The sequence below is a fragment of the Numenius arquata genome, chromosome 24 (assembly GCF_964106895.1).
Source record: "Numenius arquata chromosome 24, bNumArq3.hap1.1, whole genome shotgun sequence".
Taxonomy (NCBI): domain Eukaryota; kingdom Metazoa; phylum Chordata; class Aves; order Charadriiformes; family Scolopacidae; genus Numenius; species Numenius arquata.
In genome coordinates, this window is record NC_133599.1 from 3,688,057 (window position 1) to 3,703,367 (window position 15,311).

A 15,311-nucleotide genomic window follows, 5' to 3' on the forward strand; every position below is an offset into this window, starting at 1 on the left:
ACAGCACCATCAGCCCAAGGATGCAGGAGGCCGAGCCCCACGCTCCAGGATGAGCTCTGGTTCCTGCTCCTCACCTTCCAGGGAGACCCAGGCGTTGGCCAGAGGCGGCGCGTTGCTGAGAAAACCGGGAGCGACGGGCGCGATCCCGGCACCGATGCCAGCTCTGGTCCTGTCCAGCTGATGCTGACGACTGCCTTTGAAGAAGCCGTCCTTTCTCCAAACATCTTCCCCCTCGCTCTCTGCTGAACAAACAGGCAGCGGAGCAAAGCCATAAATATTAAATTGCAAAAAAGAAGAAAAAGAGTAAAGAAACCACACAATCTCCCTGCGGGCAGAGGAAAAGTACGCGAAGGCTGAGCCCCGAACGGGGCTGCCTGGAAGGACCTTTCCAGAAGCACTTGGTGTGCCGTGGCGGTGGGGGGGATGCATCCCAGGAGGATGGTGTGGGGCCAGATCCTGGCCACCGGGAGCTTGTGTTGTGCCATAGATCCGTAGGACGGAGGCAGAGCTCGGCAGCCCCCCGGGAAATGGGGGATGCTCCATCCCTGGGGGTGCGGTGGGTGGTTCGGGAGGGGTTTTGGGGGGGTTGGTGCGTTTTGGGGCTGGGAGCCAGAGTGTGGAGGTGAGCACTGCAGCGGCCCAGGGGATTTGCAGCGATGGTGGGTGCGTTCGCCTGGACGGGGTCACCTGGGGAATGTTTGAGGTCTTTTGGTGACACATCCCACCCCAGCCCCGTGGGTACTGCAGGTATCCAGGCTTTGCAAGGAGGCTGTGCCATCTTATTTTTAAAGACTTCTAAGAATTGCCCCCGGGGTTTTGTCACCCTTCCTACAAGTGCATTCAGCTCCCCACACCCTGCCGTCTGCTTAAATCCCCTCCTTTAGTTAAATCGGAGCAACTTTCTTTCCGGCTAAACCTGAAACGCCCAGGCAACATCCCTCCCTGCCACTTACATCCCTCTCTTCCCTTCCCTTCCCACTCCTGCACCCTGTTAAAGAAAGTGATTTACTTCTCGTCTAAACAGTTGCGAAGCCGAAGGTTTCCCGTGGCCGCGCTGGGGCTCAGCGTTATCCGGGGACTCCACTTCGGTTGTAAATTCTCCTTTCAGCGCGCGGCTGAACCTCCAGCACAGTTTGTGCAGCTGCTGCGGCAGCGCCCAGGTGCCAAAATCAGCAGGGCCAAGGGGGCACCCGACCTGGGCACCTTCGGACCCCCCCCAACCCCGGCCCCGCGCCGCATCAGAGGGGCTGAGGGTCCTCCCCAGAGCAGAATCCGGGATGGGACATCTTGGTGGCAGTGGCTGGCGATGAGCTTGGGGATGGGCAGGGGACTTTTCGGAGCCTCGGGGACAAGGGAGGGCTGTCACCCGGGCTGTTTCCTTTGAATTTTGAGGGAATCGGGTGGAGTGGGGAATTTTTAGGGGGAAATGAGGAGGGGGCTGCGGCTGTGTTGGGACACAGGGAGCGTTTCCCCATTCCCGGCTTGCAGATCCCATGGGAGGAGGGGAGGTAGGGTGCCAGCAGGCTCAGCCTTATCTGCAGCAGGGTGGGTGCCATGCTCAGCCCCGTCCCCGCCGCCGCTCCAGGCTCGGGGCAGGCGAAGATCTCGCCTGGAGAAAGCCCAGTCTGGTGGGGGAAAAAAAAAAAAACACTCTGGGCTCCTTCATGGTCAAACCGGCGTAACCCGTGCCAGGGAGGAGGCAGCACCCGTAGTGAGGACCTGACCCGGTTGCACCGGCAGGGTGCCAGGGCAGGGGCTGGGTTGGCAGCGGGGGCTCCCGAGAGCCACGTTTGACCTTCACGGAGCAGGAAAGCGCCGGGCTGAGCCGGGGGGAAAGGAGGGAAGAGGAGAAACCTCTCCTCTGCTGGTAAGCGGTGATGGCTGGGTGCTCCCTGGGGCATGAGAGGTGCTGCTGGGGCCGGGATGGTGGTGGTGGTGGTGGTGGTGGTGGGGCGAGAGTCCTGGGAGCTGTTTGGGAGGACAAGTCACAGGCTGTCCCCAACTTGTTTATTCTTGGGGATGAGGAACAGCTGCGGCTCCCATGGACGGGGTGGCCGCGGCGCTGGGGCTGCCGGCTGCGGTACGGTTACATGAAATCCGCCTCTGAGAAGCCTCCTGGTTGGGCGCTGGGGGCCGGACGCGGCGTATTTATAAATATTACCTCCTTCCAGCAGCACGGGGCCATGGAGGGAGGGTGGGAGGAGGGATGGGGGTGGCACCGGGGGGGGGGACACGGGGCTGTCACCTCGCGCTTCGTGCAGCAGAGAGCTGCGCTGGTGGCAAGTGGCACCATGAACTTGGGGCGCGTAGACCTCCAGGGCTGGCTTTGCTGAGCCGTCCCCGCTTTCCGGGCTGGTTTCTAGGATTTTGGGGCACATGGTGCCTCTAAACCCCAAGCACCGTGGTGCGGTGTGTACGTCCTGCTGCAACCAAGCCGGGGGCGAGGGATGGTGCTGTCCTGCCTTTTCTCCTTATTGCTCATTTATGCAGTTATTTAAAAAAAAAAAACAACCAAACAACAAGTGCCAACACCCAAGTTGTTTGGCGTCAGCCCGCCTTGGAGCAGGACGGGGTTTGTTCTTTGGCCGGGGGTTGCGTGCGGGGCCCCGTTCCCGGCTCCTTCGACCTTTGCCGAGGTGATGGGGACACGCTGCGGCCGCCCGTCCCTCCCCGCCGGCGCGGCCCGGGCCCCTCCAAGGTCACCCCGCTCCTCTCCTCGCCTCCCCGCTGAAAGGCGGACACGATACGGGGCTGATTAATCACTCAGCCCCGGGTGGTGCCGGGCTGCGGCCGCCGCGCGTCCCCCCGGTCCCTGCGCTGCCGTTGGCTCGTCCTCGCCCCAGGAACGTCCTTCTGCCTGTTAACACTTTTATTTTTAATTGCGGGGGGCGGGAGGGGAGGGCAGGAACTTGTCGGCTCGGGCTGTTTGCGCTGGCGGGCTGTGAATTCCCCCGGCGGTCAGTTGGACAGTGATGTTTCAATCAGGGCTCCTGCACCGCGCCAACCGCCCTGCGGGAAGGGCTTTTGCTCCGGTTTGGAGCCACCGCGGAGCTGGGGTCCAGCCCCACGGTGGTGGGGTGTCAGGGGTCCCCTCCTGCCTCCCCCAGCCCTGCTCCTGGGGCTGTACCCAGATCTGGTCCGCGGGTGCCATCCTCCACCCACCGTTCCCGGCCAGGGTGATGGCATGTGTGCCATCCCCAAGCTGTGCCACCTTGGGCAGAGGAGCTTTTTGGGGTGAGGGATAGGCTTTTTGGGGTGAGGGAGAGGCTGCCACACACGGGTGGGCCCTCATGGATATCCCTTGGCACCACCAGAGCCAGGGGGCTTTTTTATGGACTCCACTTATTCTGCCCTGAGGGTGACACGGTGACAAGGGACACTCAGCCCTGGCTCTTGGTACCCAGGGACTGATGCTTTTCCCTCTGCCGGGTCCCTGACACCTTCCCGGTGAGGTGAGCCTTACCTGGGCAGTTTGGGGACCACTTTAGCCGGGGTCCTGCTGTCATACAAGACAGCGTTAATGTTTTTACTGTGCTGGATACCTGGGCCGCTTCCAGGAGCGGTATTTAACGCATGGAAGGGAAAACGTTTAGCCTCTGACCCAAGCGCCTGCTAACAACGCTGCGGTCCACGTTTCTGGGATGCCGGGGCTAAAAACAGTCCCGGTGACTCAGTCTCTCGCTGATGTTGTCAACTGACCCCGGGTTTTATTTGCCAAGTCCCTCCGCCTTCTCCTTCTCCCTTTCAGGGCTGCGTGCTCGCTGCGCGGGGAAGGTCCCTCCGGACGGGGCTGGGGTGGCTCTGACCATCCACCTGCCCGACCCATCTCCTGCCCACTGGGTGGGTGATGGGGAGGGCACTGTTGCTCTCTGGGGTTGGAAACGGGGCTATCCCCCCACCTTTCCCACCACCCCATCCTCATCCCAGAGGGGCGTGGGCTGGATGGGACCTCCAGAGCCTCTGGTCCAGCCCCAAGCATGGCCAACATTGGGGTTAGATCGGGGTGTCCAAGGATGGAGGTTGCTCTGCTGCCAGGGTTTGACCACCCTTGTGGTAAGAATCCCATCCTAGTACCCAGCTTGGACCCTGTCCCACTGCCCCTTCCTGCGGCACCTCGCTCCTCAGTGCGCCGATGAAGATGAAGGGGTCCTTCCTCCCACTGGGTGCTGGTGTCACCCGACCCCTGACACTGCGGGTATGGCATAAATCACCCCCCGTGGTGGCCTTGCCAAGTCAGGGCGAGTGCCCTGAGGGACCAGTCCCAGCTGGCCGGGAGCGGATGGGTGCCAGCCGCGTTGCTGGCAGGGTGGCACGGCAGCGGCTCGCCGGCCCGGCCCGGGGGGGGGGGCTTCCCCGGTGGGTTAACGGGGGAGCTTGATCTGCTCGGGGTGCGCGGGGAGGTGCGACGGTGCCCTGCTGGGACGGTGACACATCCAGCACGGGCGCAAAGGGGAAACGGTACAAAGTGGGTTTCCACAATGGGAGGGGTGGGGGGTACCCAACACCGTGCCAGATACTGTGGGGTATCACACAGGCATCCTTGTCATCCCCTGGCTTTGCCATCGCCATCCTGGTTGGTGCCGGCTGGCGCTGGCATTGCCGTCCCGGTGGGGACCGGTTGTGGGTGGCGGAGGGACCCCACGTGCAGCCGGAGGGACCCCAATGGGGCCAGATCCAGCTGCGTAATGTTGGTGCTTGTTCTGCACCCGCTCCAGCCATAGGGAGGGTGAGGGATCCCTGCGTGCCACATTCCCTGGAGGGACAAGGGACAGCTTTTGTCCCTCTGTGTATTCGCAGGCAGGGATGTCACCGCAGGCAGCACGGCCAGCGGCTCCCGAGGGGACGCCATGGGGCAGACCCAGCCTGGGCTCGGGCACCCCGGGGAGCCCGGCAGCCGTGGCCGCATCTTTTTGCCACGCTTTTTCTCAGCTCGGTTGCTAACTCCTGCGTTGCAGTGAGAAAAACAAGCAGGTTTGGAGGTTTTTTTGCAACTTCCCCCTCTCCCCCCGCCGCCGCCACCCCGCCTGCACCCTGCGTGGCTGCCACCACATTAAAAGCAGGGTCCTGAAAATGAGGAAACGTGGGGCCGGCGCAGGAGCCGGGCTGGCCCCAGTGAGGAGCACGGAGGAGCTGCGACCCGGCACCCGGAGGCCCCCCCGGCCCCGCCGTCCTGCACCCAGGTAACCCCTGCCCCCTTGTCCCCCTTCCCCATCGAGCTGGGTGGCAGCGGAGCCTGTCCCCGGGCTGTGGGCACCCCTGGGGTGGCTTTGGGGGTGCCCGGTGGGGTGGGACCTCGGTACCAAACGCTGTTGGACTCCTGGCTATGGGACCCAGCTGGCCACTGCCTGCCCCGAAACGGCTTTGGGTGCTTCACCCTGCCCGGGCTGGGGTACGTTGGGGTCCCTCGCTCTCCACCCCCGTGTCTCACCCCCCCCCCCCACAGTGTTTGAAAACGAAAAACGAGGAAGGAAGGCTCGACAGGCACTTGCTGCCGGTAGCAAGAAGCAGAGCTGCTTTCACTTCTTTCTTCTCCTTTTCCTTTTCGCCGCCCTCTCGGTTATCAATGAAGCAGCCCGGACCGGCGGGTGGGTGGGTGGGTGGGTGGCACGGCCCCCACCCCGGCTCCCCTCCTTCCCCGGGGGTCCCCGCTCACAGCTCAAACCGCCGATTGATTTTTCCGCTCATAAACGGCCACGATCGACCGGGAAATAAACACCCGCGAGGGCAGGCGGCTCCTTGGTGCAATGAGTTTGGGGGTTCTCAGCTGAGTTTCCAGGGCTGAGCTGCTGCATCGTTCCCCTCTTTTCCCTCCAGTTTTCGAAGCGGGGGGGGTGGGCAGGAGATGTGTTGCACTTGTTCTATATGTCTCTGTGTGTGTGTGTGTGTGCCCGTAGGTTGCAGGCAGGACAGGCAGCGCGGGTGCCGCTTCCCCCCGGGACTGCCCGGGGAGGTTAAGGCGATCCCGTATTTTGCAGGGGCTAAATGTGGAAACTGCCTCCGGGCAGCTTTTATTTCCGACCCGCACCTGGGCGCAGCGATGCGCTCGGGGAGGAGGCGGCGGGGGTGCCGCGTGGGCACGGGGACGGCGGTGTGTCCCTTGCGGGGTGGCACCGGCTGCTCTCTGCAGCGGGGTCCGGCGGCAGCCCGGCCCTACGTGTTGCGGGGCAGCACCCGGTGTTGCTCCAGAAAATACCGGCGATTGCTGAGCTTTATAAACTCCATCGGCCGCCAGGGCTGCAGTGCCACTGGGTCCCACGGGGACGGGGGACAGCTCGGGGCCATGCAAAGTCCTGCGGGGGGGGGACACACACAGACACAAGCTGTGGTCGGGGCAGCTCTGGGTGCCAGCGGGGTTCCTCCACCCCCGAGTGCCGCCCCGCTGGGGGGGGGGAGGGCACGTTGGGCTCTTGGTGAAATAACACCCCCAGAGGAAAAGCAAGAAAGGTCCAGAAATAACCACGTTGCTAAATAGCAGCGGAGATATTTTGAAGGGAGATTAGTTCCCTGGCTTCGGCCCCGCGCGTTGTCCCAGCGGAGGGTCTGGTGTGCGGCGCTGGAGTACGGCTGGTGCCTGGCCACCCCGCTGGTCCCCAGCCACCTGGGGGGGGTTTCACTGGAAGACCTGCTCTGGCTTTAGGGTGTGATCCTGCAATGAAGTGGGATTAACTTTTTCCCCCGCCTAAAGGAGAGGCATGGCTGTGAGGTTTTCGGAGTTTCCTTTGCGAAATCCATCCTTTTTCCTTGTGTTCCTGGTTAGACCCCGGGCTGGTGCTTTGGACCCTCTCCATGGAGCTGGGGGCTGCAGCCAGGGTCAGGATCAGCCCGACCGATGGTTGGCCATGGGGAGCGCACCCTGTGCCACGGGCAGGGGGTCAGGGGTTGTTCCGGGCGTGGAAAAGTCAGCCTGTGTCCCCCCTGCCACCGATTCCCGCTCTCCGGACAGGAAAGGTGGAGTCAGGGTGTGGAGAGCTGCCGGGGCCGTCCACCCTTTCCCTGCTCCCTCCTGCCTTCCTGCCCTTCAGCCCCTCTTCTCCCTCCCCATCCCCTTCCCGTTGCTCCATGGCCCACCCTGGACCTCCCACCACCTTCCTTCCTCCCTTCCCCTGCTCTTCCCTCTCCGTGACCGATGGGGACGTTGCCCCCAGCAGGTGCCCTGGCAGCACGCACCAGGAAACCCAATGCCCGGGCATGCCCTGGCTGGCCGTGCTGCCAGCTCAGAGCCAGGAAAACGGCTGCCCGAGCACAGGGACAGACCCTCACGGGGGTCCCCTCCAGGCAGGGACCGTGCTGGGGCTGCCCCTGGCATGGGGAGGGCTCCGGCTCAGCGGGAGAGCCCCTGGGTGTGCTTTTCCCAGGATGCCAACATCTTTCACCTTCCCAGGAATACCAGGCATCCCGGATGGAGCTGCCGTCCTGCGTGCTTTATTTCTGCCTGCCTGGACCAAGGGATGGCGGGGTGGGACGTGTCCCCCGGGGTGGGGTGCCTGCTCCGTGGTGCCGGCTGGGTCCCCATCCTTTCCCACCGCCAGCTGCCTCCCTCCCACCCACCACCCTCCCGCCGGGGCTGACTCAGAGCAAAAGCAGAAGCTGCTCGGCGTTTCGGGGGGCAGGGGGGAAGCCAAGCAGAACCAAGCGGGTTATTTTAAACCTGACCTGATTTCCCCTCTCTCCTTATCGGGCTCAGCTCTGGCCACCCTTCCCCATCCTCGCCCTCAGCAGCTCCCCTTCTCTGGAGTTTCCCGGGGGGGAGAGGGCAGCGCTTTCGGCCCCCATTTCCTTTAAGGGAGCCGCCGGGGGGTCCTGGAACCAAGCAGGGCGGTGGGACTGGGGCCGGCGGGGGTGAGCGGGTGCCGTGCCGTGGGTGGCTATGCCTCAGCACGCTTCACATGACACGCTCCTGCCACCATGTACCGGCTGCCCTTCCTGAGAAGAGCCTGGATCCCCCCAGCAAACACAGGGGCTGACCGCTAAGTTTCCCTTGAACGGCTCGAAATCCCTTTCCCCTTCTCCCCCGGTGCTTGAACCCCTCGAAAACTTCTGTCTCATGCCAGTCCCTCCAGGCCACAATAGCTCATCCCATCTCCTTGCCGCTCTTGGAGGCTTTTCCTCTCACCCTGCGCTTAATATTTGGGGTTGTTACATCCCCCGTGGGCATCAGCTGTGGTTTATCCCTCTTCAGCCTTGTTTCACCCGCTGCAGGCTGTCCCTGGCATCGCTGGCTCACTTTACAGGGCTCTGCTGTTGCTCGTCTCAAGCATTGTCCCCCTGTGCCCTCCTCTGAGGCCGTTTGTGACAGCCGTCTTAACGAAGCTCCGATTGATAACTGTCCCAGGCTCCTCTTCTCCCCTCCCCCTTTAGATGGGCCACCGTGTCTAATTAATTACCTTCCTCTTGCCGTTCAATAGCTGGCTCTTGATCCATGTAATCGTATTTCTGTCCATGCTGGCTTGATTTAATTTCCCCCTTAGGATATTGCGTGGCACCGTGTATCATGCCTCGCCGAAACCCCGGTGTGTTGTATCCACTGTGGCCCCTTTGTCTGCAATTACGCATTGTATTTAAATAGCAAAACCTCCAGATTTGTCTGGTTACGCCGCCGCAGAGCAAACCCCGGGTGTTTGGCTCCTGTCTGTTCCCCTGGCAGCGTTTGCTTTGGGTCCTGCGCTCTGTTTTCCCTCCTGCCCTGAGAATGCTGTGGTCCAGACCCCCATCCCGCACAAAATCTCCCGCATCCCAGCCCCGTGTGGGAAACCAGCCCCGTGGAAAGCCATCGGTGTCCCCCAGAGAGCCAGGGTAGGGCATCCCCCCTCACCCTGGCATCCTCTCCCCCTCCCTCCACGGGCCGCCGTCCCCTTTGTACGGGGGAACAAGGGCCGGTCTGTGCGGTGCGGGGGCGTCGCACGCCTCCCCCCCGCCTCCGTGCTCGCGTGCCGGCCCCGCACAGAAGCCGTGTTGTTCGTCCCCGCGCCGGAGCTGGGGTTTTGGAGCAGCCGGGCTGAGGGTTAAACCCTGCCTCCGGCTCCTGGCACCCGCCGGCCTTTTCTTCCTGCTCTTCCCTTGCTTTCTCTTTCCCTTTCGCTCCCGGGCTCTGGTTTTTCCTGGTCCTTCTGGCTTTGCTCCGGTGTTTCGGAAGTTGGTGGCTCAAAGCACGCTCCAGCTGAACCCGGCGGTACGTGAGTCCAAGCTCGCTGGCTGTGGGGGTGTCCCGATTGCTCCCTGCCCACCGTGTTCCCCCCTGGGGTGTCCCGGCTGTCCCCAGGGAGAGCGCTGACGTGGCGGGGAGCTGCGGCAGGAGGGTAGACCCGTCCGTCTGACGTTGGGGCGATCATCCTGGTCCAAGTGCTCGGCGATGTCTGCTCCCTCCCTGTGCCTCAGTTTCCCTGTTGCAAAACGGGCTGTTGCTGATGTGCCGTGTCCTCCTCTCAGGGTCACCTCCGTGCCCGGTGGGCGTCCGCGTCCCACCCCCCCGGTGCACCATGGCGTCCCGCATCGGGCTGCGGATGGAGCTGATGAAGCAGCAAGCGCAGCAGGAGGCGGAGAGGGAGCGCATGCAGCAGCAGATGATGATGAACTACATGCAGCAGCAGCGGATGCCGGTGGCCTCCACCCCGGCCATCAACACCCCCGTCCACTACCAGTCCCCACCGCCCGTGCCCGGAGAAGTCCTCAAGGTACAGTTCTGGGGGTGTCCCCCCCTGCCCCGGGGACAAGGGGGTGTGGGAGATCCCTGATGGTTTGTCTCCTCGCAGGTTCAGTCCTACCTGGAGAACCCCACCACGTACCACCTCCAGAAGTCACGGGACAAGAAGGTTCAGGCTTATCTCTCCGAAACCTACGGGAACAAGTTTGCTGCCCACGTCAGCCCAGTCAGCCACTCTCCCAAGCCACCCCCTGCCGCGTCCCCCGGTGTCCGACCCGGCCATGTCATGTCCTCCTCGGCTGGCAACAGCGCGCCCAACAGCCCCATGGCCATGCTCAACATCGGCTCCAACCCCGAGCGGGAGGTGAGGAGGGGCCACCAGGCTGCTGGTGGGGGTGGGGTGGCAAAGGTGCTGGAAAGGGCAAAGAATCCCACTGGCACCTTATGCCTTTCCCTTTCAGTTTGATGAGGTCATCGATGACATCATGCGCCTGGATGACGTTTTGGGCTATATGAACCCCGAGGTCCACATGCCCAACACAGTGAGTCTCTGATGCGCGTTAGGAAGAGGTCAGACCCTGGGTTGAGGGAGGGAGGGTGACCTGGGGGTCCTGCAGCCCCGTGCTTGCAGGGACAGAGGTGGCACTGAGGGGACCTGTCCTCCTGCCACATCTCTGCAGCGGTGCCCGGGTGCCACCCTGACCCAGCCTCGTCCCTGGGGACCTGGAGGCAGCGAGATCTCCCTTTTGCAACTGCAAGAGCCAGTTCTTCAGCTTCTTTTCCTCTTTAATGACAGTTGGGAGCCCTTCTAAAAAGCAGGAGAGATGGGAGAAGGGTGTGGGGAGGGACCAAGGGTCCACTGCAGCGTGGGGGGACGTTGGTGCTGGGAGAGGTTTCCCAGCCAGAAGCTTGCTCGGTGCGGCACCGTCTCCCGGGCCAGGTCCGTACGGCAGCTTGTGCCTCCCAGTGGGATTCATCCTGCCGAGCCCTTCTCGGATGTGATTCATCTGCCCTATTTTAGATGCTGGCCGTGGGAGGGGATCAGCTGCGCCCTTTGAAGTCCTGTTTTCTTTGCTGCTCTGATTATAGCTGGTTTAAGGGCCCGGGAAGACAATTACACCTGCCTGGGCTACGCACTCGCATCCCAGAGGCTGAGCAGCTGGGCTGGAGCCCCGGTTCCCACAGCCCCGGATGGAGCTAACCCGCCTGTCCCTCTGCTTTTCAGCTGCCGATGTCCAGCAGTCACATGAATGTCTATAGCGGGGACCCCCAGGTGACGGCCTCTCTCGTAGGTGTCACTAGCAGCTCCTGCCCTGCCGACCTCACCCAGAAGAGAGAGCTGACAGGTATGTCCCCGGTTCCCAGAGCCGGTGGTGACAGCGAGCACCAAAGCTGGCCTGGGCTGTCCTGTCCCTGCGGGTGGGGAGGGCGGCTCTGGGGGATGCTGGGGTGCTCCAACGCCAGCTTGGGATGCTCGTGGGGCGAGATGCAGCCTCGTCCCCTCCAGGTGACGTTGTGGGTCTCCGTTGCAGATGCTGAGAGCCGAGCCCTGGCAAAAGAACGCCAGAAGAAAGACAATCACAACCTGAGTGAGTTCAGCGCTGGTGTGCTTTTCCCTCTCCCCCCCCTGCAGCCCTTTCCCCATCACCCTTCATCCTCGTTGCCCCTCTCCCCAAGCCGGGTCCCCCTTCCCATTCCACCTCACCCTCACGAAATACCCCCGCAGCCCCCTGCCGTGGCTCCCTCTTTCCCAGCTCTGCAAAATGCCCACTGTGGAGGAGAGACCCTGTTGTTCTTCTCGTTAGCACTGGGGGAAGGTCAGACCTTTCGTCTCGTTAGCGCTGGGGCAAGGTCAGACCAGCCGGAGTGATGGATGGGAGCAAGGTGCCAAAGGGTTGGCCCCAGAGGGGCCCCAGTTTCTCATCCCAAGCTCCCCGACTCCAGAGGATCTGGCCAGGGCACGATGGTGGCTCCCAGCCCCACGAGCCGGGAGCAGCAGCGTGGCCGGTGGGGGCTGTGGGGCATGGAGCTGCTCCTGTGCTCTCCTCACCTCCTTCCCTCTCTTCTCACCCTGCAGTCGAGAGACGGCGAAGGTTTAACATCAACGACCGCATCAAAGAGTTGGGGATGCTGATCCCCAAAGCCAATGACCTGTACGTATCAGTGGTCTCCAATGGGGCTGGGATACCTGTGGGTCTCGTGGGCTTGCTCGACGCTTGGCCCCAGAGCTGGTGATACTTGCAGAAGGGCTTTTTGATGGAGCAGGGGTGAGGGGATGCACTGGTGGCACGCAGGTGGCAATCTCTTTTTCCATCCTGCACCGCAGGGACGTACGCTGGAACAAAGGGACAATCCTGAAGGCGTCTGTGGACTACATCAAGAGGATGCAGAAGGACTTGCAGAGGTCACGAGACCTGGAGAATCACTCGCGGCGTCTGGAGATGACGAATAAGCAGCTGCTGCTCCGCATCCAGGTGAGCTTCCCTGTGCTCTTCCCTCCCTCTGCTCTGCTCCAGCCCCACCAGCAGCTCAGTCCTGCCCCACCAAGGGGACAGGCAGGGGCTCTCCTCCCTCCCACAGCTGTCGAGTCACCAGGAACAAAGTCTTCAGACAAACCAAACATCTGAGGTTCAGGTCACCACAACAAGTGTTGTTGACCTGTTGGGTCACCATTTTCCATCCTTCACCTCTTCCATGGGCTCCTTCACTGTGAGCTTCTTGGTCCCTCTGTCCCTGTCCCTGCCACCTCCGTGGATGCCCATGTGCTGTGTCCCCATGCGTGACATCCCCACCAAAGACTTCCCGTGCTCTGTTGGCAGGAGCTGGAGATGCAGGCGCGTGTCCATGGGCTGCCCACCTCCTCGCCCTCTGGCGTCAACGTGGCCGAGCTGGCTCAGCAGGTGGTCAAGCAAGAAGCCGGCGGCGACGAGGGGACACTGGAGCCACTGCTGCCACCCCCGGACCCCGAATCGCAGCCGCAGCCGGCGCTGCCTCCACCACCCCAGTCTCCCTACCACCAGCTGGACTTTACCCACAGCCTGAGCTTCGACGACGGCTCCCGGGGCTTCCAGGACAGCCTGGAGCCCGGCCACAGTGCTTCCTTCCCATCCTTATCCAAGAAGGAGCTGGACTTGATGCTGATGCAGGACACCATGCTGCCCCTGGCCTCCGACCCCTTGTTCTCAGCCATGTCCCCGGAGGCCTCCAAGGCCAGCAGTCGCCGGAGCAGCTTCAGCATGGAGGATGCAGACATGCTGTGACGAGGAGCTGCTCCGACACCGGGGGCGAGGACTGGACCTTCAAGTTTGGTTAGTGAAGTTACAGGGCACTCTTCTCACGGGAGGAGCCCGTCCTTCCGCGCACTTGAATCTATGTAGGAGTTACCTTTTCTCTATGCAACGGGGGTCTCGGATCAAGGCTCGCCGGGTCCCGCCGTGTCTTTCGCAAGCTTTTTTTTTTTTTTTTTTTGCCAGGACCTTCTTGGCTTGTCGTGGCGTTGGCCTGACTGCAGATTCCCCAGCCCCGGGAGCGCGATCTCGGCTGCTTTTGCCTTTCAGTGAAATCCTCCCGGACCGAAACCCTTCCCCAGGGTGCTGGCTGGGAGCCGGAGCGGGCAGGAACCTTCCAGTCCCTGGGAGGAGAGGGACGATGCTCAGAGCTTTTTGTCTGGCTTGCTGCCTCTTTGCCACCCCGCTCCGGGAGCCCCCGTCCCCAAGGAGTCTTCCCCAGCGGTGGCCTCTGAGCCCTGCGGATGCTTCATGGTGCCAAGTCCTTCACGGTTCCTCCTTCCTCGGAGCACCCGTTGCCTCTCCGGAGGGAGAAGAGGTGTTAGTTGGAGCAAGTTAATTCACGGGGCATGGGGGTTGTCCAAGTGGGCTACAAATTCGGGTTGAAGGCTTCCAAAACGGCCCGGACGGGGTGTCTGATGCTCAGTCAACCCCCTGCTGTGACCCTCCCCTCGGGGTTTGGCAGCACCCACCACCCCAAAACCTCGCTGGCCTCTGGATAAGGGCTTCGTGGTGCTGGGTGACCTTCAGCCTCCCTTGAGATGTCCCCACAGAGGTGCCTCTGCCGCATAACACCAAGCCTCCGTTCTTCAGGTGGAAGAATAAAGGGTTTTTACACTTTTTTTTTGGGGATACTTGTTGAAAGCAGATGTCCTGCCCCACATCTGGGCATGGAGGTCCAGGCTGGGGACCAGGAGATGGTTTGTACCGATGCCAAAGCTGAGCTGCCACTCTTTGCCTTTGGCTCTCGGGGTTTATTTCTCTTCCCAGTGTCACCAAGCTCGTTCCCCAGCCAGGAGGGCTCCGTGACGGGGAGCTGATTTGGGCGCTGCACCATCTCCTCAGCCTGGCTGGTGGTGGGGAGGGAGCTGGGCAGGGGAGGGGGATGCTGTTCACAGGGAAAATACCACAGGAATTTTTTCAGGGAGAGGAGGGAAGGCTGGAGAGTGGAGACCCCTTTGCGATCCCGCATTATAGCACAGCATCACCCCCCCCGGGGCTGTGGGAGCTGTGGCCGGATGGACAGCACAGGGATGGGGGGGTCACTGGGTGCACCCCATCCTGGACCAAGGGTGGGGGATGTCACGGGGTTGGGACTGCAAGGGGAAAGCCCAGCTAAGAAGGGACAAGCTTGCTGCATCGTGGCTGGATTTGGGATTGCGAGGTGGGGGACAGCCCCAGTGCCCCCCCGGAGAGGTGCCTGTGGGATGTGAGGGTGTGGGGAAGTGCAGAAGGTGGGGAAGAGAGGGGGAAAGGAGGAGGGAGGACGTGTTGGGGTGTCCTGGAGCGCTGGGGCAGGACAGGGTCTGGCCGATGCCCCGCAGGGGTGCAGGGAGGGGAGCGGAGGGATGTTGGGGTGCAGGGCTGTGTGGGTTTGGGGCTGCGTGTTCACGAGAGGCCTTGGCATCCTTCGTGCACTGCCGTTAGTGCCTGTAAAGAGAATAATCCCCCCTGGCAGGGCGGCAGCACCCCGTGTGCTGCGCTGGGTGCCGACAGACGTGGGTGATCTGCGGCCGTCCGGACACCGGAGGGTCTGCGTGGGCGCGTCGGGGCAGGCAGATGAAATCCCAGGTCCCTTGGGATTATCGTGGCCGTAAGGTGGCTGTGCTGAGCCCTCGCTGGTGGTAGCCACGTGTGGGGCTAATTGGGGTGCCCGACCCCTCTGCCCCGCTCCTGGCACTGGTGGGCAGAGGACCGTCCACTGCTCGGCATGAGACGTGGCGTCTCCCTCCCCCCGACCGTGAGTAAACAGTTGTGGATTATTATTATTATTATTTTTTTTTTTAATCTTTTGGGGTTTTTGTTTGTTTTACTTTCCTTTTCTATTTTTAATGCACTGTGCTCTGATTAAAAAATTTTACTACTGTTTTATAAATAAATGTATAAAAGAATGAACTGGAATGGAAGAAGAATCATTAAAATATATTTATTTACAACATCCCGGAGCGTTGCAGCGTGGGCTGTTTCTTCTCGTCCCGGAGGAGGGAGGGTCAGGACAATGTGAGCACCCAGAGCCGCTTCCCCCAGCGATGCCTGAAGGTCTCCCTCTCCCAGGGGACGTTCCCTGGATTTGGGGGACTGGATTTTTTTTGCAAGAAAGCCTGGCTCTGTTAGAGGGGAGAAGCACCTCTAATTCTGATGGCCCCAAGGTGATTTGGGGTTTT

At 61.9% G+C, this 15,311-nt stretch overlaps 1 protein-coding gene across 2 annotated transcripts; it reads left to right on the top strand.

Annotated features, from left to right (window-relative positions):
• Positions 1–1,833: 1,833 nt before the first annotated feature.
• On the top strand, positions 1,834–15,081 carry TFEB (transcription factor EB). Of its 2 annotated transcripts, XM_074163110.1 has the most exons (10): positions 1,834–1,867; positions 9,427–9,671; positions 9,750–10,004; positions 10,102–10,182; positions 10,866–10,986; positions 11,173–11,229; positions 11,718–11,793; positions 11,967–12,114; positions 12,460–12,948; positions 13,114–15,081. In XM_074163110.1, the coding sequence occupies exons 2-9, from the start codon at positions 9,477–9,479 to the stop codon at positions 12,898–12,900; spliced, it is 1,374 nt and encodes a 457-aa protein (XP_074019211.1). In that variant the 5' UTR covers positions 1,834–1,867; positions 9,427–9,476; the 3' UTR covers positions 12,901–12,948; positions 13,114–15,081. The 2 variants fall into 2 exon arrangements, with proteins under 2 accessions (XP_074019211.1, XP_074019212.1); XM_074163111.1 differs by lacking the exons at positions 1,834–1,867; positions 9,750–10,004 and having other exon boundaries at positions 9,477–9,671; positions 12,460–15,081.
• The last annotated feature ends 230 nt before the right edge of the window (positions 15,082–15,311 follow it).